This window comes from Colletotrichum abscissum, assembly GCF_030869225.1.
Source record: "Colletotrichum abscissum strain IMI 504890 chromosome Unknown Scaffold_45.1, whole genome shotgun sequence".
Lineage (NCBI taxonomy): Eukaryota > Fungi > Ascomycota > Sordariomycetes > Glomerellales > Glomerellaceae > Colletotrichum > Colletotrichum abscissum.
In genome coordinates this window covers 113,622-138,179 of record NW_026850376.1, presented here as the reverse complement: position 1 = coordinate 138,179, position 24,558 = coordinate 113,622, and the positions used below count along the sequence as shown (strand labels likewise).

General features: G+C 51.3%; 9 protein-coding genes across 9 annotated transcripts; 4 read left to right on the top strand and 5 right to left on the bottom strand.

Annotated features, from left to right (window-relative positions):
- Positions 1-355: 355 nt before the first annotated feature.
- Positions 356-2,126, bottom strand: CABS01_13456 (uncharacterized protein; the record flags this gene model as incomplete). Its single annotated transcript, XM_060546799.1, has 2 exons — positions 356-1,543; positions 1,758-2,126. 2 exons carry the CDS (start codon positions 2,124-2,126, stop codon positions 356-358), a joined length of 1,557 nt encoding a protein of 518 aa, XP_060394859.1.
- A 997-nt stretch (positions 2,127-3,123) lies between these two features.
- On the top strand, positions 3,124-3,985 carry CABS01_13455 (uncharacterized protein; the record flags this gene model as incomplete). The annotated part of the gene is made up of 2 exons (XM_060546798.1): positions 3,124-3,632; positions 3,688-3,985. The coding sequence occupies 2 exons, from the start codon at positions 3,124-3,126 to the stop codon at positions 3,983-3,985; spliced, it is 807 nt and encodes a 268-aa protein (XP_060394858.1).
- A 295-nt stretch (positions 3,986-4,280) lies between these two features.
- Positions 4,281-4,754, bottom strand: CABS01_13454 (uncharacterized protein; the record flags this gene model as incomplete). Its single annotated transcript, XM_060546797.1, has 1 exon — positions 4,281-4,754. The coding sequence occupies one exon, from the start codon at positions 4,752-4,754 to the stop codon at positions 4,281-4,283; it is 474 nt and encodes a 157-aa protein (XP_060394857.1).
- A 1,091-nt stretch (positions 4,755-5,845) lies between these two features.
- On the top strand, positions 5,846-6,955 carry CABS01_13453 (GlcNAc-PI de-N-acetylase; the record flags this gene model as incomplete). Its single annotated transcript, XM_060546796.1, has 3 exons — positions 5,846-6,071; positions 6,146-6,248; positions 6,337-6,955. The coding sequence occupies 3 exons, from the start codon at positions 5,846-5,848 to the stop codon at positions 6,953-6,955; spliced, it is 948 nt and encodes a 315-aa protein (XP_060394856.1).
- Positions 6,956-7,438: 483 nt separating this feature from the next.
- CABS01_13452 (uncharacterized protein) lies at positions 7,439-9,688 on the bottom strand (the record flags this gene model as incomplete). Its single annotated transcript, XM_060546795.1, has 1 exon — positions 7,439-9,688. The coding sequence occupies one exon, from the start codon at positions 9,686-9,688 to the stop codon at positions 7,439-7,441; it is 2,250 nt and encodes a 749-aa protein (XP_060394855.1).
- A 787-nt stretch (positions 9,689-10,475) lies between these two features.
- On the top strand, positions 10,476-10,926 carry CABS01_13451 (LSM domain-containing protein; the record flags this gene model as incomplete). Its single annotated transcript, XM_060546794.1, has 2 exons — positions 10,476-10,598; positions 10,654-10,926. The coding sequence occupies 2 exons, from the start codon at positions 10,476-10,478 to the stop codon at positions 10,924-10,926; spliced, it is 396 nt and encodes a 131-aa protein (XP_060394854.1).
- Positions 10,927-12,376: 1,450 nt separating this feature from the next.
- On the top strand, positions 12,377-14,583 carry CABS01_13450 (elongation factor Tu GTP binding domain-containing protein; the record flags this gene model as incomplete). The annotated part of the gene is made up of 5 exons (XM_060546793.1): positions 12,377-12,430; positions 12,496-13,024; positions 13,126-13,314; positions 13,367-14,164; positions 14,219-14,583. 5 exons carry the CDS (start codon positions 12,377-12,379, stop codon positions 14,581-14,583), a joined length of 1,935 nt encoding a protein of 644 aa, XP_060394853.1.
- Positions 14,584-14,860: 277 nt separating this feature from the next.
- On the bottom strand, positions 14,861-16,521 carry CABS01_13449 (uncharacterized protein; the record flags this gene model as incomplete). The annotated part of the gene is made up of 3 exons (XM_060546792.1): positions 14,861-15,748; positions 15,817-16,212; positions 16,420-16,521. The coding sequence occupies 3 exons, from the start codon at positions 16,519-16,521 to the stop codon at positions 14,861-14,863; spliced, it is 1,386 nt and encodes a 461-aa protein (XP_060394852.1).
- A 917-nt stretch (positions 16,522-17,438) lies between these two features.
- CABS01_13448 (uncharacterized protein) lies at positions 17,439-21,684 on the bottom strand (the record flags this gene model as incomplete). The annotated part of the gene is made up of 3 exons (XM_060546791.1): positions 17,439-20,801; positions 20,860-21,077; positions 21,141-21,684. The coding sequence occupies 3 exons, from the start codon at positions 21,682-21,684 to the stop codon at positions 17,439-17,441; spliced, it is 4,125 nt and encodes a 1,374-aa protein (XP_060394851.1).
- Positions 21,685-24,558: the final 2,874 nt, after the last annotated feature.

Genomic DNA, 24,558 nt, shown 5'->3' with positions numbered 1-24,558 from the left:
CGTGACCAAAGAGCAGTGATTGCGGAAAGGCCAATATCAGCCGGGATCAAGACTCCAAGGAAATCTAGAGTCCACTTTGAAGTCTAAATTCTTTCGAAAGCAACCAGAACCTCTAAGAAGCCCAAAGTGAACTGTCGTAAAGCTCGAATGCGCTAAGAAAGCTCTTTTGACTTATCGTAACGCCTTGCTGCCAAGCATGCACAAGTGCGAGTGGACATAATCAATGCGCTCATGGGATTCGTGGCTGCTCTTGCCTGAACAATCAGTCAGTAAAAGAAGTCAAGCATCAAAGACATTGGCATCAAGGACTCACCTGATCGGAAGATATCGAGAAAACTCAGCTCAGTGGACACACTCAAGCATCCGGTGTTCCAAGAACATTCGCTCCATGGTGCCGAAGAGGAGTGGGAGTTTGTGGAGTCTGGGGAGTCTGAAGATCCTCGTGACCTTCGGGTTCGTCGTTGGTCATGGTAATGCCATCGCGGGGATCCTCGCGACCGTCAACGGCGTTAGAAGCGCCATGAAGGGTGGGAGTATCAGGATCGTAAAGGTTGTCGGAGAGGCTGACAGTACCGCCATTAGGAGGGGCAGGGCCACCGGTGGTAGGCGTGTGAGGACTGTCGACATGGGGAATGTTGTTCTCATACAACTGTTGACCAGGGGAGTCGATGATCAGCCTGAAGATGTTGGTCTGACCGGGTATAAAGCCAGTGGCGTGCGGATTGGCAATGTTGTGATTGGGAATATGGGGAGGGGGCTGATGCTGCACCGGCTGTTGCGGCTGCGGTGCAGGGGGCACGACTGTCGAGGTACCAGATACGGCGTTAGGGGTACCTTCATCTTCCTCGTTGCCTTCAAGAGGGATGAACTCGATACCGCCACGAGAAGGAACCGGGGTGTGCCGAGGTACGATGTCATAGGGAGAGGTCGTCTGCATCGCTTGCTCGGGGTGGAATACCTGTAGAAACTGCTCCTCCTTCCAATTCTCGTAGACATGCTCAATGGTCTTCTGCACACGCTCCGAAAGAGTAGGCATGATGTCCGGGGCGTCGTCAACGATCTTGTTGTATACGGCAGCGAGCATGTCGGTGAGGATCTGGGCACCCATAGTGGCGTCCTTTTCCTTGTCCTTCAGCTCCATGTTCTCGCTATGGAGACCAAGCAGTGTCCTGATGGCCTGGCGAAGCTCAGCTCGAAGAAGGCGGTTCTTAGTCCGAAGCCTGTCTCGATCTTGGTTCAGAGCCAGAGCCTGGCCTTGGATGTCTGCCATCTGCTGGAACAAGTTCTCGTTCTGGATGACTTTGTGCGACGCCACCTTCTCAAGTCGCAGAATCACGGCCCGGAGCCCCTCGTTCTCGTCAAAGGCAAGACCAGCGGTGCCAATGGCCTCCCTCAACTTCCCATTCTCGGCCTTGGTTCTTGCACTGTCTGCCTTGAGCTGAGCATTCTCAGCCTTCAGCCGAGCAATCTCAGCCTGAGTAGTCTGGAGCTGCTGCTCCATTTCTTCACAACCGTCAGTGCCAAGGGGAGTGGTGGTGGTGGTCTGGAGGAAGAAAGAAGTCAGAATCAAAGGGGAGAGAAGGGGGCTTTATATAGATATTGGAGAGCTCCCAGGCGGCGCCAGATCAGTAAAGCAGGATCAGTAACTCAACATGAGATGAAATGAGGACATGAAGAAAGAGCCATTGTGGTTGTTCTCTCCCGTCCAGTTACTGATTGGGGGATAGCAAGAAGGATATAAAAGGGAGGAGACTCACAGTGCTGGTGGTGGGCACAGCTTCACCACAATGGCCACTCTGGCCGCTGCTGTTAGCAGCACCAGCCGAAGCTGGGCCACTAACACCCCGGAGGCCACCCGGGGCGGCGATGGCAATGCCACCGCCAGCAGCGGCCTCAACCGCCGACGAGAACTTCGCCGGGATGGCATCCCGAGGGGCGCCACCCACGGCCACCGGGGCATTGCTGTGACTAGTGTCAGCAGCAAGAGGCTGTCCGGCGACCGCCGGCTGCAGAACCGTCCGCATATTCGCTGCGGCATGATCTTGGGGCGCTGGGGGGTGGGCGGCGGCGCCCGGCACAAAGGTCGAGGCGGTGGCCTTGTATGGGATGGTGTAGGGCGAAGACATTGTGGATGATGATGCTGGAATTCTTAGTTAGAATGAAGCTTTGATCGGTAACTAGGGAAGAGTTGGGAATACCTTCGTTGGTGGGCTTGTTTGGTTGATATAGCTGGGATTGGAGGCTGGAAAGGTTGGTTGGATGGGGAAGAGAAAAAGTAGAAGAAGGGTGGAAGAAATCCGGGTAGGAGGGTAGGAGGGTAGGGAATTCAGTGTGTCCCTTCGTCCATAATAGGTCAACCGAGGGCGGTCAGAATATTTCTGGTATTTCACAACTGATCCTGAGGAAGCAGCGACTCATCAATATAAAGAGGGCTCTTTCCGCGAGGGCTTTCTCCGATAATCGACAGGATCATTGTTCCGGTGAGCAAAGTTCAACACCCCGAGAGCACCACAGGTTCTGCGCTCTGGAAACAAGTCAAATAGACGAACCGTTTTACTGGACGATTCGCCTGATCCTCATGTTTGGAATTGTGTTCCGCCGTTGTTTGGTCCTACCTTACCAACACCAAAAGATGAAGAATTCCAGTCTTAAGATCTGGCCCAGACATTCGTCGGTGTATGAGGTGACTGGCATCGTCAAATCTAGAGACAACAACCGGAAGAGAGCATATAAAGACCGCACACATAACTGCAGTGATATAGAGAATTCTCGTCATTTCGGAAACTCGGAGGACATCAACTGCAACATCGGGAGTCTGTCGTCGACAATTCGAGATTACGCGGGGCCGGAGCGAGGTGAATTACGGCCCCACTACGGGAAGCCAAGAACGGCGCTAAATCTTAGCGACGGGTGCCCCAGGGCACAGGGGTAGGTACCTTTCACCTGGCACCTAGAAACTTCTCTTCACATGGAAGCTCCTTCCCAAGCTCCCTTCGGACCTTTGCTGTCGGGTCCGTGGGAGCAAGTCAAACATTGACTGCGTGCGAGCCTCGTCACAATTCTCTCTCGCAAACTTGGCGTCACCGAAACAGAGCCGCAAACGTCATTCTCTGGACCATCCCGATGGACCAGACGTCGCAGCAGGACAGCCCTCTGTCCATCGCGGCCAATGTCGCCGGAATCCTCACATTTGTTGTTGCTATTGTCGCAGCAGTGTACGTTAGAATCACATATCTGCGCAACAGCGACGACGAGTATTTCCGGGTCAAGGCCTCGCTTTCATGGTTCAAAACGGAATCCACGTGGCTATCAGATCTTGTTCGCACAGCCGGTGAAAGATCGGGAGGTCCCCATTCTCGCCAACCTGAATATCAGATGTACGCCTTTGTGATGGACGATTTGATTAAGCTGGAGAAACGGATCCTGGAACTGCTAGCCGAGGCCGAGACTAAGGCTGCGGGCCAAGACGCAGAGAACCAGGGTAAATGGACTCTCGTGCCCAAGAGTTGGAGCTTCACGACCAATGTTGCCATGGCTTGGCTGCCGGTCCGGACCAAAACGTTGGAGCTGGTCCGCCAGAGAGAAGCATTGACGGCAAGAGTGCAGTTCACGCAAATGAGCATGATTTCTTCGTAAGATACTTTTGCTGACGAGTTGTTGGTCGCTATTACTGATCATTTGTCGCAGTCGGATTCGAGATTTGGAATCGAGGACGACGTGGACGGAAGCCAAGGCTGAAGAGAGCTTTATTCGTATGGAGAATCAAATATCTGAGCAGAGAGCCCAGATCCATCAGCTGGAGGACCTCGTCTATCGTCTGCTGCATCGGAGTCGACTCAGCCACGGTCCAGATTCACCGTTGGCCGATCCCGTTAGGTCGCGCCGATTATCCAGTCCCTCGCAACAGCTTCCAAGCGAGTTGACGAATCGAGGACACCACCGGCGGGCCAGTTCGCAGTCTACCCAGCGGTCGAGGTCCAAATAACGAGTCGTGAACCGCCTATTTAATGGAATACCCTCCTTGCAGCAAATAAGCACCTGCCACCGCCAGGCTGGCGACCGCCACGGGAAGGTCAAGCTCCAAGACCGACCAAATCCATACACATCCCAGAGTTGGCGCCTGTTTCATGATATACAGATAACTGAACTTGTTGGTGATGTAAATCAGATGGCATCCAGCCCACACACCGGCCACGAAGAAGATGGCCTGTCGAATGGCATGCTGGTAACGAGCCGGCAGTCCCGGGATAAGGTTTGGGCTGGATGGGAAAGCATGGAGATTATAGAAAAGAAAGAAGAGCACTACCGCCCACCGTCGTCATCAGCAAAGGAGCAGAATGAAGGGGGCCGACTTGAAACTCACCCATCAACGCAATGAGGGTACGGCTGAAGACATTGGGCCATTCGATCTCCTTGGCATACTGATTCTGGACGAGTACGTCGAGGGTGCCGTGTACCATGGCAAGACTTACAGTCCAGAGCAGTGTGTCCATGATGCGCTCCATCAAGGGAGACAACAAGGCCTCTTCGTCGTCCTCATCATCGTCACTATCCTCGCTACCCGGCCTGTCAATTCGGACAGCACCCTTGGGTAAATTCTTATTCCGCGGGTCCTTGTCGGCCTGCTTGAAAAGACCACGGTCTTGAGCCATCTGCAGCAAAGTGGCTTCGCTGGGAGCTGACCGATCAGGCTGGGCAAGGGGGATGCCTTTAGGATCCTTCACCCTCTTTTCCTTGGTCCCCTTTTTGGCCATGTTTGAGGTTGCGAGTGAACACTCGATGAGCCGTGGTTGAGACTTTTCCCTCGCCGTCCTTTGCCAATCCGCTCAGAACACCTCAAGCTTCGGCGATGCCAATACAGAGGTCTCTCCGTCTGTGAGATGCAGCCAAGTGGCAGCTGCAAGGTATGTTGTCGTCGGATGTCTTCGTCTGGTCGCGTGCTGAGCTGCTTAGGTTGGCTGACAAAGACAAAGTTTACAGTTTGACAGTTCCTTGTCCCGCCGTCAGCCCATAAGGTATAGTAGCTGGAGCTCACCAGCTGTCAGGGAAGTCCTGCACCTGGAAAATAAAAGGTAGAAAGCTCCCCTGGCCCCTGCTGCAGGACATCGGTCCAGTGACCAAACGAACCCATGCGGCCATGCCCTGTCGCCTGACACATTGCTCCGGAGGGCCAATTGCCAGGCGTCGCTCGCCCCTCAGGGCGGATTTAGTGTTGTCAGGGCCCCGTTCCGCGAGGATCTGTCACCGCCTGCATTTTCGGGAAGGGAACGGGTGCGACCACACACCGACGGCGCAGATGGCGCGCCAGTTGCGACAGAATGACCGAACTGAGGTGGTGACGGGAGGCAGCGTGAGTGAGCGAGGCACCGAATCGTCCGGGCCCCAGCTCATCCAATTTCCCAGCCGATCGTCTCCCGCTATTTGCGACCACCCACACCACCATTGACAGCCACCACCACCACCACCACCCGTTGTCGCTAAGAAGCTCCTCCGAGATTAGACCAGGGTCCCCCAAAATCGCAAGGTGGCATCTCACGCTTCAGCTCTTCTTTCCCGCGCGATGCTGCTTGCCTCGTGACCTCCATCGCGTATCTAGTGCTGCTTTGCGACTCTCTTGGGTTTCTCTGAGAACTCTTCCTTCTCAGCATACACCTTTTGCGACCTCTTCGGACCCGTCATCTTTCTGCGCGAGGCTGCGACTCGCCGACACACGCCACACCGCATCCTCGAAATACTCCTCCCGAAAATAACCCCACCTTGGGGAACTCGAAACCTCCTCACCGACGAAACGATATCGTATACCAGAGCGGCCCGGTGTTGGAATTTGCGACAATTGTAGTTGACAATGGGCTGGATAATGCTCCTCGGCGCCTTGCTGGTGGCTGTTGCGCCTGCATTGTATATATACCTGGTCCCGCTGATCACGCCGAGACTCCCAACCCTGGAGAACAAACGCATCTGTCTCTTGATTGCACACCCGGATGATGAAGCCATGTTCTTTGCGCCAACAGTTTTGGCCCTCACCAAACCGGATACAGGCAATCACGTCAAGATTCTGTGTTTGAGTTCAGGTCAGCAAACTTCTTGGGGATATTGTTGCAGGGGCAAAAGGACGCCATGGCTGACAAGAGGGGCAACTGTATAGGCAACGCCGACGGCTTGGGCGAGACTCGCAAGAAGGAGCTGATCAAGAGCGGCATGAAGCTCGGTCTGCAGCAAGAACACGACGTCTTCGTCATTGACAGCCCGTGAGCAATTCCCCCTCCTAACCCACTGCCCCTCAACTCCACTCCAGACCCTGGACGAGCTAATCTGACCGCCTCCCGGCACCTCCAGCGACTTTCAAGACTCCATGACAAACGTTTGGGACAAGACCAAGATCTCTACCCTCCTCGGCCGCGCCTTTGCGCCGCAGCTCGCCCGCCAGCGAGCCGCTGGCGAGGAACCCGACGCCAACATTGACGTCCTCATCACCTTTGACTCGACCGGCGTCTCTTCCCACCCGAACCACATCTCACTATACCACGGTGCCCGCGCCTTTATCGCTGCCCTTTCTACCAACCCGCGCTGGCCCTCCCCCGTCGATCTCTACACCCTGACCTCGGTCCCCTTTGCGCGCAAGTACACCAACTTCCTCGACGCCATCCCCACGCTCTTCTCCTGGGCAACCACGGCCGGCAGCAACCCCCCGAAACCGCCCAAGAAGCCAAAGAAGGAGGACGACGAAAGCGATGACGAGGACGAGGAAGACGACAACTACCACCCGACGGCGCTCGTGTTCCTCAGCGAGCTGGGCGCAAAGGGCGGTTGGGCCACGGCGTGGAGCGCAATGACCACGGCGCACAAGAGCCAGATGGTCTGGTTCCGCTATGGATGGATCTCATTGAGCAGGTACATGGTCCTCAACGACTTGCGGCTGGAAAAGGTCGAGGCCGAAGAGGAGACCAAGGCGTAAGTAAGCTGCGCAAAAGTATGGGATATCTTAGTCACGAGAGTGAGAAGAAAAAAGAGGGGGAGGAGCAAAGAGAAGTTGATGGTAAAGCATGGATTGAAAAAGAAAACAAGGCATATCCTATCCTACCTAGCATCTCATATTCCCCCATCCACCACCCCCTTGATCATGAGCAGGCGTTTTTGCATGGACTCCACGTGTTTTGGGTAGATACCAACGTATATCGCCAGAGGTACAAAAATCATCAGCGTTGCAGTTACAGAATGAAGACGAGGTACACCAGATGATGGGAACAGATTACATCTCCAATTAGTCATCGGTATCCAATTGATAGAAGTATTGCAGTAGCAACGCATCAGAACACAAATCTTTTCCATGACATTGGAATTCAATTCATTGAATCATCTATCGGAGTCCATCTACCAGACAGGGTCCTCTCGACATGTCTTCCAGATTCCTCTTGCCAAATGGATCGCCTTCTGCCATCTACCACACCAAGGCCTTTAAGACCTCCTTTCGGAACAGGGGACCGGTCTGTGGTAACCGTTGCGAATTCAGAGCTTCAACCGTGCTAATCGCCTCACCTTCATTCACAACCCCCCGACTTGCCGACTTACCAAGCTCAAATCGTAGACGATTCTCTTGCTCTCCAAATCTGACCTCCCTTCGTTGGCGGACCATCCTTCGAGTTGATCGTCTGAGGGTAATCGTCATGCTCTCATACACTGGGTCGCCCGCCTCGGTGACAATGGGTATAGCTTCCGCATCCTCTGCAGCCCCGTCTTGTTTAGAAACCTTTGGCCGGCTTGGATCGGGAGCCAGTCTCCGAGTTGGCTCAGAGCGAACAATCTGCTTTACCCATTTGGTTTTGGGTGCGGCGATGTCTTGGTTCAGGATCCTAACAGTGCCTCCATACGTCGAGTACGTAATCGGATCAGGGAGAAAACGGCGAAAATCGTTGACAAAGTCAGGGATAATCTGGGATCCCAGCGCGGGCTCGCGGCGTAAGCGTACGCTGGCCTGTCGCAACCATTGCTGGCACGAGCGTTGGATGGAGTACCATGACATGTGTTGCTGTGCTTTTAGTCGATGGTGACGAGATATTGAAGCTGGCGGTGGCGATGGGAAAAGGGTCTCAAACAGAGCTGCCTCTACATCCTTGCAAAGTGAGTCGTACTCGGCGCATGTATGTCTGATGGAGTCCCAAGCCTCATCCAGCTTACCAGAAGCAACCAGCGACCTAGTGTAAATGTCAAGGTCACGGAAGCCGGGCTTTCCCAGATGGGGATTGGCCGTCATGGCGTCCCATACAGCCAACACGTCGTTGGACCGAACGACCCTGTTTTTGTCGCTCATAGTCTTGTACTCTCGGGTGACCGGTTTAGAAGATACTAGGTAGGTCCACTCCAGGAGCGACGACCAGGTATCTGGCGGTATAGAGATGCCCCATTCTGCAGAGATATACTCGATTAATTTTCTGGCTAGAATGACGTGACCAGTGCAACCGAAAGACTGCATGATGGCGTTGATCAGAGGCTGTGTTGGCGTCGGTGTTCGCCTGTTACTGTCCGCCCTGTTGGCCTTGACAATCGTTGCTGCTCGATGATCTCTGTCGGTGATGAGGATGCCCCATACTTTATAAAGAATTCGAGTCATCTCCCTGACCGAGCCAGCGCGTGCGCAGGCTACTAGGTACGCGCAGTAGTACTCTTCGTCCACCACTTTGTGCTTTTTGCGGATGAATGCATTCAGTCGTCCGATAGGGGCGGGCAAGCTGAGGAGGCGATGTAAGTCGTGAGTCGGTTCCCAACTAGCACGGCCGTAGGTGAACCTCCTGTTGGCAACAAGGCTAAGTCTCAGTCTCTCGAGGGGCCACAAGATCCGGGTGTCTTTAATGTTCTTCCTACGGCCATGTAAATCACGGAGTCGCACTCGCAGCCTGGCCTTATCGTTGTGCGAGTAGGCTGGGTCTGTGAGAAATCGAGTCTTGAAGTATTCGGTATAGTCCTGGCCATTCCTATGGTGGCTATCTTCCTCCCCCTTCGTCACATCCCAAATTTCCTTGGCAGCCTGGACATCGGATGCGGCACCGGCGCATCTTAAGAGAACGACGTAGTCGAGTCGAGAAGGCTCGCTGCCATGGTAGGATCGTAGACCGAATAGCGTACGCAATGACTGAAAGGTGCTTTTGTAGATTTTGGGAACACCGAACCGATCAGCGACCGAGGCAAGAGAGCTGTACTGGCCAAGTCCATTCTCGATACGCAAATCGTGGGTTGCATTGCTGCGAGGGCCGACGCGAGAGGGGTCTAGGGAGCGCACGATTTCCGAAAATGTAGTCGGCGGCAGCCTTTGCAACGCGTCTGCCGCCTCAATGGCTCGTGGGTGACATGCTAGGCCTTTGACGCTCTTCACTATTTGGGTTGTATCCTGTGATTGAACCGCTCGTAGCAAATCTGCGAGATGCGCGTCGGCAGATTGATCTGAGCGCGACTCGATCGCAGGGGCCGAGGTGTCGAAGCTGAGCTTATGCGACTGGGACATGCATCTCGTGGATATGTCCAGGCCGTTTCGTGGAAATATGATTCTGGCGGGAGCTGTTGATATGGGAAAAGGGGGCAGATGCCCGTAGCATCTTCGTAATCGGGTAGCCAAGATTTTCGAGGGCGTGCCGCGAGGGGGACCTTGATGCCGCAGCAGCTGTCGAAGGCCTTTGGCCTCAATAGTTGGTATCATAATGGAAGGCTGCGAGGTCTGTATCGAATCATGTCTTATGCTTCGAAGCCAATGGCACGGCCAAACGGAAGTTGTGTTTGTTCAAAGATGTGGCTGAACGACCGTTTTGCTCGCGTGAGGGGAGGTTGCCGAGTGAAAAGGACAAACAAAAAGCTGTCCCCTCACTGCGAAGGGGGACGTACCGTACCACATCGGCAAGCCATGGAGGAAGGCACAGCTCCCCCAAGCACAGCTTACGCAGGTCGATGCGTTTTCCCCGAAAGCCCAGCTTCCCCAACTTTGCTTCTTCCGCTGCCGCCGCCGCCGTTGCTTGCCGCCGCCTCCTCCTCCTCATCCATCGGCCATCCTCCTTGTCTTTGTGGCCCGCCAGTGCCTGTTTACCCGCTCAAAGTTGCAATAGAAGTGCTGCAAGTGCCTGCTTTAGTGCCCTGCTCCCTTCCCCTCTAACCGTGCCATCCCGGACAAGGGACGGGAAGCTCCACGCAGACCTGGGGCAAGACCCATTCCTGGCCCACCTTCCGGTGTGCCGTGGCACGGTTCAATCTCATTGTGGGCTGAGCAGCCGGACTATCTCTCTGCCGACTCCGAGAGGGCTTGACCAATGATGTGCAGCTAAGCTTTGCCCGCGCAAAATGCACAATTCCTCCTGTACCCGGCCCCACCCATCGTCTCTCGGCCATCCCAGTTGAATCGCTGTGTCTTCATATCAAGGAACCGCACCGATCCATCTCATCACAGAGCCCCCTGCTCCCTTCTCTTCGACCCGAACTTCACTCTTCAAATCACCATGGCGGACGCCGGCGAAGACACCACGCACGTCCAGGAGCCTCTTGACCTCGTCAAGCTCCTGCTCGACGAAATGGTTTTCGTCAAGCTGAGAGGTGACCGTGAGCTTAAGGGCAGACTTCATGTGAGTTGGGATGCGTGTCTTGGAGCTGTATGAGGCATACTAACTCGTATCGAAGGCATACGACAGTCATTGCAACCTTGTTCTGGGTGAGGTCGAGGAGACCATCTATGTGGTGGATGAGGATGAAGAAGATGAGGAAGTGAAGGTGAGAAGGCTCTATGAGTTTGATGTCTCTTCAAATGCTGACAGCATACCGCAGACCATCAGCAGAAAGTCGGAAATGCTCTTTGTTCGTGGTAAGTTGCAGCACATCCTCGGAACTAGTCAAAAGTCTAACAAGTTCGCAGGTGATAGCGTGGTTCTCATCTCGCCTCAAACGTCCTCATAACCATTGGGGGATCACGCATCAACCATCGCCGCGAAGGGGCTTTGGTTTTGAGTCAACACCAAGTACACCCGAGCCGACGACAACATCTCACCGCTCACAACGCGTTTTGACGTCTCTTGTCGCGACACCGGAGAGGAAAAGATGTAACTCTTCATACGAATATCATCAATGCGGTCTCTCTCCATATACCCTCATCCCGAGACCACATTAGCACCCCTGGGCCTGTTGCAGAATCTACTCCACTACAGCCTGGGACAACTTGCGTATTGGTACGATGGTGCAGCCAGGGCCACTAGGACGCTTCATTATCATGGCTGAGGAACAGCTGGGCAGACTTACCCATTATAACCATACACTCAATCTCGTCGTTTGCAGTTCAAATAGACATTCCTAGCAATGGAGCACGCTTTAGCGCACCCTGCTTTATGTTTCTCTATTCCATTCAATTGGATCTTCGAAAGCTCTACTATTCCGAACACTTTGATGACTCTTTCTTGCTCCTGGTTGGCAGCAGTTGATCAGGTCCGGCAAGAGGCGCAGCAAACAGGGTACAGCCGCAAATCAACTCACAGGCAAGCAATTAAGTGCCTGAGTCACACAAACTTCCACTTCCGTTTGCCGCGACCTTTGTGGTGAGTGTATCCAGCCATGCGGGTCGCCATGGCTGAAGATTGATAGAACCGCCATTCTGTGCTTAGGTATCTTACGGATACTTCAGTCAAGACACAATCCGGGGCTCCGCATTCTGCAATGACCTTACCTTAGTAGGTAAATCCACCACCATCCAGGCGTCACCACAGCATAAGGTAGGAAGGTTGGTGTTGGCCCGTGCCAAAGCTCTTATCGATAAGCCCCGCCGAGTTACTCATGAGGTCAACGCTGCTTTAGACTCACCCATCTCTGAATTCCAACCACGCCTACCATGCCTTAATGCTCTATGTATCTGTAAAAGTCTGGGTATGATAATGTATTTTGGGCGAGGCCAAACCAAGTGATTCAGCTCAATTCTCAGCAGGTCAGAACTTGTCCTGATTCGGGATCCTCGTACGAAAGGCGCTAGTTGCGAGGGCTGTTGCATATAACATAGATACATTTCAGGAAACCGGCAGGGGATAATTGGCCCCAGAATAAGCGGCCTAAAAGTAAAGCAGCGGGGCATTCTGTCACCCGGGCGTGGTGTGGAGGTGGAAGTGGCCTCGACTGTCACTGCGGCACTGCCTGCCGTTAGACTTCGCCGCTCCGAGTCAATCGATGACTCCTTTCACTGTCCCGTCGCGACGCCAACTTTGTCGGAACTAAAATTCGCCCCTCCCTCTATATAGCCTTGACACGCTGCATTGCACTCCCGTCGATCAATTCCATCAGATATCTTTCACAACCCCATCGTACTGCTTTTGACACGTATCAATGATCCTTAGGATACGGATATAGCTGCTCCCATCACCCCACCATGACGAGCAAGAACATAAAGTCATTACCGCATGAGAAGCGTAAGGGCGAAGCTGTATGGAGATCTCAAAGAGTTCGAATCCCTCTTCGCCCTGATCGTCGCTGACCACTCTACTCTAGGCTCTTAGCGACTTTGCCGAGTACGTCGAGAAGCAGCAGGCGTTACGATACCCAAGCGCCAAATCAACCGACACTTCCAAGGTTACTGAAGTCCCTGAACATCAGCATGCCGAACTCGACGAGCTCTTTGACAACCTCGACCTAGCCGAGCCTACTCCTAGTGCCCGGCTGAAAGACCTCCTTCTGGGCACCGATGACGACACACTTCAGAAGTTGGAGGGAGTGCTCCAGGAAAGGATAGCTGAGGGCCACGGGGAGGCCGTGTTCGAGCTTGGTTTCGAGAACAACGGCGAGTCGATGGCATTGTCAATAGAGCAATGGAACGCTGCATACACCAGATTAAAGGAGGCGGCCAAGAGGATACGAGCCGACTGCCAGACGCTCATCACCAAGAACGTCGGTGGCGATGTCGAGGCCCCGAGCGCTCAGTCTGGCAAAGACAGCCATTGCAGCGGCAAAATCATGATTCGCCAGACGCCAGCAACAGTAGAGGATGTTATTGAGACCCGAATAGCCGTGGTTGGCAACGGTATGTGCCCTCTGCGTCTGCCCATGATCTACTTGGTGGGCGAGCTGGTCTCTTCGCAGCATCAAAACAGCAGTGAAAACAGGCTAACACGCACACCATAGTCGACGCTGGAAAGAGTTCTCTTCTGGGAGTCCTGGTCAAGGGTGACCTCGACGATGGCAGAGGACGCGCACGAGTGAACCTCTTCCGCCATAAGCACGAGATTGAGACGGGCAGAACCAGCTCCGTCGGCATGGAGATCCTAGGCTTCGACACTGTTGGAGAGGTTGTTGTCTCTGATACTCCTGGGAGTAGGCACCTCTCTATCTTCTGTCGTCAGAATGACTCACTAACGATCACCAGGAAAACTGTCGTGGGAAGAGATTGGAAAACGCAGCGCCAAGGTCATTACCTTCACTGACTTGGCAGGTCACGAAAAGTACTTGCGAACGACCGTGTTTGGTCTGTTGTCGAGCAGCCCCAACTACTGCTTGCTGATGGTTGCGGCCAACAACGGCCTGGTTGGCATGAGCAAAGAGCACTTGGGCATTGCTCTGGCACTCAACGTCCCGGTGATGGTCGTAATTACCAAGATTGATATTTGCCCACCTCAGATTCTCGAGCAGACCATCAGCCAGATTACCAAGATTCTGAAGAGTCCAGGAGCGCGAAAGATTCCCATCTTCATCAAGGACCGCGAGGAGTGCATAAACACGGCCACCCAGTTCATCAGCCAGAGGATATGCCCCGTCTTCCAGGTTTCCAATGTCACGGGTGAGAACCTCGACTTGGTCCGAACATTCCTCAACATCTTGCCGCATCACGGACGCTATGATTCCGAGGCGCCCTTTGAATTCCACATCAACGACACATTTTCGGTTCCATTCGTCGGCACAGTTGTCTCCGGAATCATCAAGGCCGGTGTGATCCACGCCGGTGACAACGTGCTCATCGGTCCCGACTCCTTAGGGCAGTTCACGTCCACCAGTATTCGTTCCATCGAACGCAAGCGATTGGGGGTTCCAGCTGCTTCTGCGGGGCAGTCGGCGTCTTTCGCCTTGAAGAAAGTCCGGCGTAAGGATGTCAGGAAAGGCATGGTTGTTTTGCCCAAGCTCGAGGGACAGCCAGCTCCCAAGGTTCACAGAGAATTCATAGCAGAAGGTGAGTCACATCGAACAAGTATACAATCCGGTGCTCAAGCTGATATGTCTTTAGTCTTGATTCTCTCTCACGCGACCACCATCAAGACAAAGTATCAGGCCATGCTCCATGTTGGACCAGTCTCGCAGACGTGCGCGATAATTGATGTTGACCGCCCGTACATTCGAACTGGCGACAGAGCAACGGTGGCGTTCCGGTTCGTCCAGCGACCCGAGTACCTCGCCCCTGGTGATCGGTTATTGTTCCGAGAGGGCAGGACCAAAGGCTTGGGGATAGTCAAGTCTGTTGGCTACGACCCCAGCAAGCCGCTATATCCGCACGGCGACTCTGCTGCGGGCGAAGATGGCGCAGCGAAAGCCAAAGATGAGGAGAACGGCGAGAAGACCGCTAACAGCCAGGAAGTCAAGGTCGGCGCGTAAGGAACTTGCACTTGGTATTTGTGTAATTGGGCGTTGAGCGGCGATATGATTTTTCTGGTCAATTAGCATTGGGTTTGAGCGATACCAAGATGTACACTTCCCAGGAGGCACGCTTTTGCGCGTGTCTTGTTCATTCATTCAATCATCATTTATATTTACTTGTCCAACCAGCCTCAACTCTCAGTGTTTCCAAGTTTTAGTTCACCGCTCTAGTGAAATGACCATCCTCACTCATCTCAACTCACAGCCCAAGATGCTTCACCAACATGACGGGACATCACAACAACCCGCACTGATCCGCCATCATCCTCGGAAAGGCAACAAGCCTCACCTCCCACCTCCCCCGCCATCTCGCCTCCAAATACTCGCAAATTGCCCTCGTCTCCAGCACGGCGCGCTTCCACATCCACCAGTGCTTTCGATCACACACCCGCGCGAACCAGTACGCCAGCAGCAGCATCGCCCGCTCGTCTTTCTCCTCGAGCAGCCGCCGGAACCGCGGGTCCAGCTTGCTGATGAAGCCCATGAAAGGCTTGATCAGCTCGATCGAGTCCGGGTCCGCTGTCACCGCCGGGGGCACGCGCCAGCAGGCGACGAGGGAGGCGGCGGCCGTGAAGTACGGGTTCGCGTGGGTTGGGTCCTGGATGAGGTCGAAGAGGTCTGCGAAACCTTCTGGGAGGGGAGGACTCCATGCATCCGTCGTCTTCCCTTTTTCCTCGGGTCCACCGTTGACGCTGCGACACGGTGCCTCGACGGGCTTCATCAAGTGAGCATACAACTCGCTCGCCGCATCCGCAAACACACCCCTCGGCGCGCGTATCGTATCTGTCATCTTCCACACCTGCTTCTTCCCGTCGCCCAGCTTGAGCCAGTCAAGGTCCGAGGGGCACCCCTGCCTCAGCGGCCAGGCGTCGCGGGGCGCGGCGAGGGAGGCGACGTTTGCAAAGGCGGCGACGCTGATGAAGGCCGCCGCGAGCCAGAGGGCGTCGCGCTCGCTGGGAAGGATGGGGTTGGAGAGCTTGCGGTGGAGGAGGGAGACGCCGCGGTACCAGTGGTAGGCTAGGGCTGTTTGGGTTGCCTGGGAGGGCGGGGTGTTGGAGGGGGTGAGGAGCGTTAGGTCGTGGAGGTGGGTCATTGCTATTACTGTGTGCATTACGACGGGGTGCTTGGGTGTTTGTTAGTCTACGATGTATTCGGAAGAGTGTTGGGTGAAGGGAGGGTCCAAGGGCTTACGCAGAATGCGATGGGGAGGGTCTTTTTCTCATAGATTGTTCTACTCTTTGCCGAGCCGAGACTCAGGACCGTCCTCTTCTGGAAGCGTTCGAGAAGGCGGACGTCTGTGGGGGTCAACAGGTACGCCGCGTCTGGGCTTTCCATGGATCCGGTTTGTGGTAACGGCGGAGGGACGTAACGGGGCGGGAAGGGGGCCTGAGCAGGCGGAGCGGCTCCCATCGATGGAGGAGCGGGACCAGCTCTCGTTTGAGGAGGTGTGGGAGTAGTTGAAGCAGACGAGAGATCAACACTAAACGCCACTTCCACAGAGAGGGCCGTCGCCGCGGACGCGGGGGCGTAGGAGCATATCACGCCGTACGAGACGCATTTCACGCATCGGGGTTTAGTCTCGTCGCACTATGTCTATTGTTAGACACTATAAACCGGAAACAGAAAGCCAAAGATGGATAGTCATCCCAGTTAGAGTCCCTTGTAAAGACCTATCTCCAGGGTCCCTATGAGGGGTGGTTGCACGAATAATGATAGGGGTAGACTCGCTGACATGAACAGGAGTGCGCAAGATGAATGCTCAAGATGGACTCAATCCTTAGATATGATACGTACTTTCACCCGCCGCAACTTGCAGTTTCCGCACCCCTTTCTGGACTTCTTATGAGCCCTGCGCTTGCGCACGTCATCGCCCGGAGATGTTTCCGAGGCAGACATATCGATAGCCCGGCAAGCCTAGCTGAGGTGACTTGTAATGATCTGATCCTGTACACGGATTGGACTGGCTCGATCGGCGCCCTGCAGGTCCACGATACTCAAGGGACCGGACACGGCTTAGATGGTCTAAAGAGGTCGAGGCAGGTTCACCATGGAGATAGGCGGCGATGCTCGGCTGACAGCAGATACGAAAGGAGGAAACAGAGCCGCAGGGACGAAAACAAAACATGCGTCAGCAAGAGCGCGCCCTTTTTGATCCTCCCGGAGTTTACGAGGCCCACTCCTCCGGAAACCCCCTCCGGCCATGAGGCGCTCATTCAACCCGCGATCGACGTCGAGCTACCCCGGTCGCCTCCGGACAGGATCCATAGGCTTATGCTGTCTTGAGTGTATCTGATTGGATAATCTCCGACACAGGTGGGTTCCAAGAATGAGTCTAACCTCTGCTCGTATTTGGGGAACACTGCGCTAACCTCGCGTCGTATCAAGAGAAGTCCCCGCATCAGGAGGATGATGGACGTGGAAGTCGGAACAGAGAGTAGTTATTGAAAAGTATACAACTTGATGTTTAACTTAAGTGGCTCAGTATCACAGAGCCTGAGTCCAGCTATCGTTCAAGGTATGTTTGACTGGATCGAAATCCGCGAAAAGGGAGAGTGCTCGCGGAGGCAGGGTGATGATGATGGAATGCGTTGCTTCGAGCTTGGTGTTCATCGTTGGGAAGTCTTCGACAACTCTGAATCTCAAGATATTGCCATTAATTGAAGTGGTTTGATGGATCCAATTCGTTTCATTATAGGGGTGGTCAAAGTGTTATACGATCGATTATCATTTCGTTCATTGCTTCATAGAGCACGGGTATATATGTTCGAAGACAAATCCGCTTCCTTGCATCCATCCACGGATGAGAATCATGATCACGCCTTCTCCTCCTCAACATCAATTCCGAACCTATCAACACCTCCATCCCGCCACCACCCAATCCCAAACCTCATAGCACCACCAAACACCCCAGCCCGACCGAGCTCCCCGTCGCCCCTCCACTCCGCCCCCTCCGGAACGACCCTCCTCGTCGCCATCTCGCTCCCGGCAAGCATCGTCCCCGTCCCAGCGATCGAGCATGGATCGTGAGGCAGCACCCCGTTGACGTCGATCAGCAACCTCGACACGACGATACACAGCGCCATGACGCCCAGCATCGCCTGTAGAGCAATCTTGGGCCCGGCGTTCTGGTGCAGTCGTCGCGCGCTCTGAGATACCAGGAGGCCTTGGTACGTGGGCAGCCGGTTTGATCCCGTGCTGCTCGTCGCGTTGCGCATGTTGGCCGCGATGGCTTGCGCAATGTACGTCTTGTATAGGCCGTTCGAGGCCTCGATCAGATTTTGCGAGTTCTTCTCGCCGGCTAGCTCCTCGATTGGCCGCCCGTTCCTACCCGTGACGAGCGCTCGCGTGAAAGGATCGATGAGAGACTCGAAACCAGTCATGTTGTTGCCGTTTGGTCCTTGAATCGTCACGTTCCGGGCCGAGGTCGAAAAGTCCAGAAAGAATTTGTTGAGGGAGAACTCAAAGGACGTCGTGTCTGACTTTGGGGCACGTAGGAGCTCAATCGTTGACTCGTCTACCACCGGCGGCGACGTCCTGCTGAGTGTCATATCCGGAGCGTTGAACGTGACGTTGGCTTCGATCTCCTGAATATTCTGATGGCACACGATTGTCGCCAGGTCGCTCTCAACGTCAAAGTTGGTCCTCGTTGTGTTCCTATACTTTTCCTTCCGGGGGGTGGCCCTCGCGGTGCCAAATGTGACGGCTACCGTAGGACAGCCCATACCTCCGATATCATAGTCTGTCGTCGGCCAGCCATTTCCAGCTGATGGGCTCGTATCAATTGCACCGTCACCATAGACGAGACTCGAGTTTCCCAAACTCCAAATCATGATGGAAGTTTTTCCAAGATATACCGGAGACCCCGAGCTTGGGATCTGAAAGTATTGCATCCACGTCTTCGAGGTCGTGTTTGATGGCCTGCGTCCGCACATCCAGGGAAGGGTGGTATTTATGGCAAGTAGGGCAGTCTGATTGTTGACGCTCACCGAACTCGCCATGCCGCCGAGACGAACCTCCATGGTACTTCTGTCGAACAGTACCGGCTGAACTTCGCGTTGCTCGGCAGGTATGACGGAGCAATTCAAGTTGCCGCGGATTCCCGTCATCTTGGCCGACAGCGGAACCTGGCCATTGGCGATGGCCTGATTGCTAAGACCCATGGGTTTGATCTCGTTGAAAACCAAATCACCAGACGTCCATTTTGGATCTGGCAGGTTGACGTACTCTATCAACGATGTGATTGCGGTCGCTTGGTTATCTTCGGCCCAGAGAGTAGTCTGGTCAAGCCGGAATGCGTCCATCTGCTGCAGGGCAACACCTTCAACCTGCTGCACGGCCAAGACGCTGTAAAGACCCGAAACAACAATGGTGAGGAATCCAGCCATGATGTTAGCCATAAGAATGACAGTGACGCCGAAATGCCGTGAGCGAATAGAGTCCCATATGGCGTGAGGAGCCATCCTGCCGACGAGATTCATAAATACGGAGCGGCTGGCAATGGCGTTCCGCTTCTTGAGCGCGGCAAATGGCGCAAATATGGCAGCCATAGCCTCGAAGCTCGAGTACATACCAGCCAAGGAGATGGCCACGGCGGCAGGTATGTATGTCGCCAAGACGGTCGAAGTCTTCGTGCCCACCTCCATGAACCCATCTCGGTTGTCTGAAATGCGCTGTATGATTTCCAACGCTGCAATAGCCGCCAGAGGTAAAAAGACACTGACTACCGGGAACCACGGAGCACCAGCCAAAGGGCGCCACCAAGAAATCGACTGGTGTTCCCTCGGCACTGCGCTACGCGAGGGTTCCATTTGACCATGGCTAGGCTCAATGGTGTATGTGGTCTCTGGCCCAGGTCGGAGAGACCCTTTGAACAGAAACCCAGATAGCGTTTCTCGGATGAGACTTCTGCGTGATGAACCCAGGCCAGTTAACAGCTTGTTCAAGTCCGGACTCGCCGCCAGTATTGTGACACTCGCCGCGATCGATCCTGGCTCTCTCGGTGCGACGTTTTGAGGCCGGAGGAAGATCATAGCAATGCTTATGAGAGTCAGAACTCCCAAAAAGGAACACATCAAGGCTGTCGAAAGGCCCTTGACATGCAGGCGGTTCTCCAGGTATGTGATGGAACCCTGCGTCGTCGTATTGGAAGGCTTTAGGGACGTCTGAGACAAAACCTGAGCGCCTATTCCCTTGAAGACCTCAGATGCCGTGGAAATTAGAAGGTCCGTGTCCATGAAAGATCCTATCGTGGACAAACCACGCTTCATTTTCATCATGAGGAAGAAGGTCGGGACGGATGTCGATAAGACAAAGTCCACGCCTCCATCGCCAATCTTGGTCTGTTCCGCAGAATTACTGACAGCGAGACCCAAATACCCGTTCGGGAAGCCAGCGATACTGCCATTGACATTCGTGTTTTGAATGGCGCTCTGCAGAGCAACCTCTGACTTGGCTCCGGCAAGGGTAGTCGATTTGACTTCGTAGTTGCTCATGGTGTAATCATACTTGCACATGACTGCCACAATCTTTTCCATGTAGATGTACGCGGGGCCGTTCCGCCTCGTGTCCATGGGAGAAAACCTCATGTCCGCTACGGTAAAAAGCATGCGATGCGGAAGGCTGGTATTGGTTAGCTGTTCGGTGGTGTACTTGGTCAGAGGAGGGTTCAGCGGTGCGCTCCAGTCCACACCGTTATTGCAAGTGTAGTCCTGGTACCATGCTTGGTAGTTCTGCGTGGCGTTTCGCTTTGCGTAGATGTTATGGTCCGGGCCGGCGGCAACGATGGCGCGGGTAATGTTGCACTCCGGCGTGGTGATGTTGGCGACCCAGAAGGCCCCGTTGATGCTGAACCAAGGCAGCGAGGTCTTGGTCGCGTTCTGTATGGGCAGCGTCTCGCAGCTGAACCCAATCTTGGCACCTGGTGTTGTGGCGGTAAAGTTGGCATCGGGACGACCAGTCCCCATCGCATTGAGCTGGGGAATGACCATATCTTCCGATGTACCGGACGGGTAAGGCAAATTTTGGAAGTTGATGGCGTAGTACACCTGTGCAGGACCCGGCCCCATGTCTAGAATATCGAATCCACCAGCGTCGAAGCTGGTCGTCATCACAATATCGACGTTATCGCTTGTAACTTCCGTTGGCTCGAGAATGAGTAGACCGGTGGAGAAGACGGTCTATTAGCGTTAGTTCTCGCCCTTGCGTCTTTCCCGTTGTCTCCAGTTGGCTTCTTACAGTGAGGAGGATCAGGGCCCAGCCAGCGATGCTGCCAACGACAGCCCAATGGCGATTCTTGATTGCTTTCCAGAAACTGGTCGTCACCAGTGGTGAGACGTAGTCTAGAAGAAGTGTCTTATGCACATCAGAAGGACCACTACGTAGTTCCTTCCACGGCATCAGGATCTTGTTGGCGTAATCTACCTGTCGCCACAAAGCAGCCACGATGACGAGAACTTGGCAACGATGTCATGTCAGTGTTTGATGCAACTTGGTTGTCTTTAGACCTCAATACTAACCAGCTGTAGGTCCATACTTCCAGCCATAATGATTGACTTCTTGCTGTGTGCTCAATCCATGATTCTGTACGGAGAAGTGGTAGAGTAGAGCCGTCGTGAGAAGCATGGCGACAAAACACACCGCAAACGTGATGAGAACCGTCTTTCTCAGCCACAGAGGGTTCCACATGCGAGGCCGGGACTCCTCGGACCATTGCGATGGCGTTGGGCTCTTGCTATAGCCAAACTCGGATACGTGAGGGCTGTTTTTGTTCTGCGAAATCACAGACGCCAGACCATGTTCCGGAGATAAGTAGTGATCGCCATCGTGCCTGTGGTGATTGCTGAAATCGACAGGCTCATCCAAAAACGCTCTGTTCTCGTCCAAGGCCGGGTGTTCGCGGTGTCGCACACTGTTATCGTGACCCCGGAGCCCTCTGTCCTGCTCATCATCATCATCCTGCACCCCAACAACTTCGTACTGCGCCGAAGCAACGGGTTTTCGGTGGATGCTCCTCGGCTGGGCTACAAAGAGGTCGCGGGTCGACGCGATGGGGCCAGGCATGATGGGCGACGACGCTGGCCAGCGTTCAAAGGCATGGTAGCTTCAAGAACGGTGAAATACGTGAGTCCACAGAAGGAGGAGGCATGTAGTCTGACTTATTGAATTAAGGTAGTGTAGGGTAGGAATAGGAGGCTGACAGCAACTCCAGGATCAAGGATGTCGGGCTCGGGTAGGCAACGAGATCCAACTCAAAAAACCATCAATCAGAGTTGGATTGGTCCAACGGTGGCGGTCGAGGAGTGCCAGGGCTGCTGCTTGGGCTAGCGCCATTCCCGTCGAGAGCTCGACAAGCCATGTCCACAGGGGGATTGCTTATGTGGCACCGAACCAATGGCAGCTCGCGCCAGTGTGATCATTGCAGGTCGAGGTCGATCTAATTAAAGGCAGCTCGTCTTACTTTTCTATTTGAGCCCGTTAGATTTGGCGATAAAGCACTAGTACACTGTTTAACTCTATCGTTTTGCATTACTAGAGGATTGCTATAGTATATATAAACGCTACCCTGCCCTCGAATTCCGTACTATTTAACTTTAACCCTTTTTATAAGTTACCTATCCTTTTCTCTATTTTACCCTCTCTCTCGTTAAGAAATCGTTAGAATTATAATTTTAATAGCTTATTAATAAGCTAGTATTATTATTTAGAAATAGGTAATTTATTTTTATATATAAGCGCCGGGAGTTTTATTATTATAGAAATAGTAATAAATATATTAAAATATTTAAAAGAGCTTTTTAATAGATTTTTAATACTATTTAAAGCGATTATCCTTAAGTTATAAAAAGAAACCGAGGCGCTATATTAATACGGCCCTATTTATTTTATTAATATTAATAATACCTTTTTTAGTATAGGATATATTAATAATACTCTATAGTTACGTTACTACGTTTTATAAATTATACTTAATATTAGTAAAGATTTTAGCGTTATTTACTAAGTATTTTATTAAGGTCGTTATTATAGGTATTACGGCTAGCTAGTCATAGTAAGTATATTAACAAAAGTTAAGGCTACGAGTACTAAGTAAATAGTATCGTAATTATAAATAGCTTCTCTAAAACTATATTTATAAGTCGTAAAGTAAGTAAAGCTTTAGTAATTAATCGTAGTCTTATTAAAAAGGATTCTTAGTAAAAATAGCTAAAAGCAATTATAAAATCTAATATTAAATTAATTACTAAAAAAGCTATAAGAAGTCTATCCTTAAGCTTAGCTTAAGTTTATACTATATATAAGTCTACCTATAAACATATCCTTTATTAATAATTACTCTTATTTATTAAATAATCGCTTAGTAAATACTAATAAGCGATTATTTAAAGTAATTATAATAATTACTTTATTATATAATTACTACTTCTTATCTATATATAACTTATCTATAGTTCTTTTATTCTATAAGAGTCGCCCTATATTCCTATATTCTTATATATATAATATACCGTAGCCGCTATAAGCCTGCGGGGCGGGCCCTAGTCTTAGTTATATATATTAAGTTATAATATTAAGTCTCTTTTTTAAAAGTCTTATTTTTATAAACCTATAAGTAAGTCGTTATAGCCTAGGTTAGGGCTCGTTAAGTAATTCTTTTAAAAATACTAAGATATCCGCTAAATCTTTAATATATTATTAACTAAAGCTTACCCTTAAAATTAAAAAGCGAGGATTTGAAATCGTAATACCTTACTTATTTTATCGTTCGTCGGGGTAAAAATATAAAATACTAAAAAGTAAATTAAAGTATTATAAATATATATATCGTAATCGTTCTTATAATATAACTACTAGTACTATATACAATCATAAATTTCTTTCTTTTTATATTAGTTTTTTTTATATTAATTATATTTATAATAAATCGTCTTTTATCTAAAACTAATAGGCTAAAACGTAAAAAAAAAATAGAGGAGCTTTTTTTTTAAAAACGGGTAGAGGCCTTGCGTCGTACGTAAGTTAAAATAGATTAATTTTTATTAAAATTAGATCGTTTTTAAAAAAAAAAAAGGATAGTATTTAAAAAAGGAAAGGTAATTCCTAATCCTCCTAATATTATTAATAAAGATAAGTCGGCCGCTACGCGAGAGGCGTAGTTTAATAATACTTTTAGAATAATTAACTAAGATACTATAATAACTAAAAGTTCTAGTTTTAATTTTAACTTTAATATTCTAAAAAGGATTCCTAAGAGTTCTAGAAGTTCGTAATAAGTTCCTATATATTTTTTTCGTATTTATAGTTTTTTTATTTAATTAGAAATTCCTATATTCTATTCCTAATTCTATAGTTAATAATTCGTTCAACTTCGTACTCTAGTTAGTTTAGTTTAACAATAATATAATCTTCCGTATATAAACCTCTTAATATAAGTTTAAATAATAAGATATAAAAAACGGAATAGCATCGTATCGTATCTAGTAACCTTAATTCGTAATTAACTAGTAAGACTTTTTTAATAATTTTAAAAGGTCTAAGCTTTTTATAGTCTAATTTATTACTTAATCTTTTCGTTTTAATATTACGGTAAAGAAAATAGGCACAATCCCCTTTTTCTAAAAATAGTCCTCCAATCCTTAATCTATCCGCATTCTTTTTTATACGTTATTGTATAAACTCGAAGTTTAATAAGGCTTACTTATAGATTTCCTTAAGCTTACTTACGTCTACTATAGCTTTTACAGCTTATAATCCTTATCGTATTTCTCTATATACTATTAACTAAAATCCGTAATTAAAATAAAACGGAGATTTTTTCGTACTTTTATTAATTATATTATTATATACGAACTAAGCTATTAATAAAAGTACTACTTAATTATCCTAGTCGTAATTTATATAATAACGGAGGTATATTTTAAAGATCTAGTTAATCCT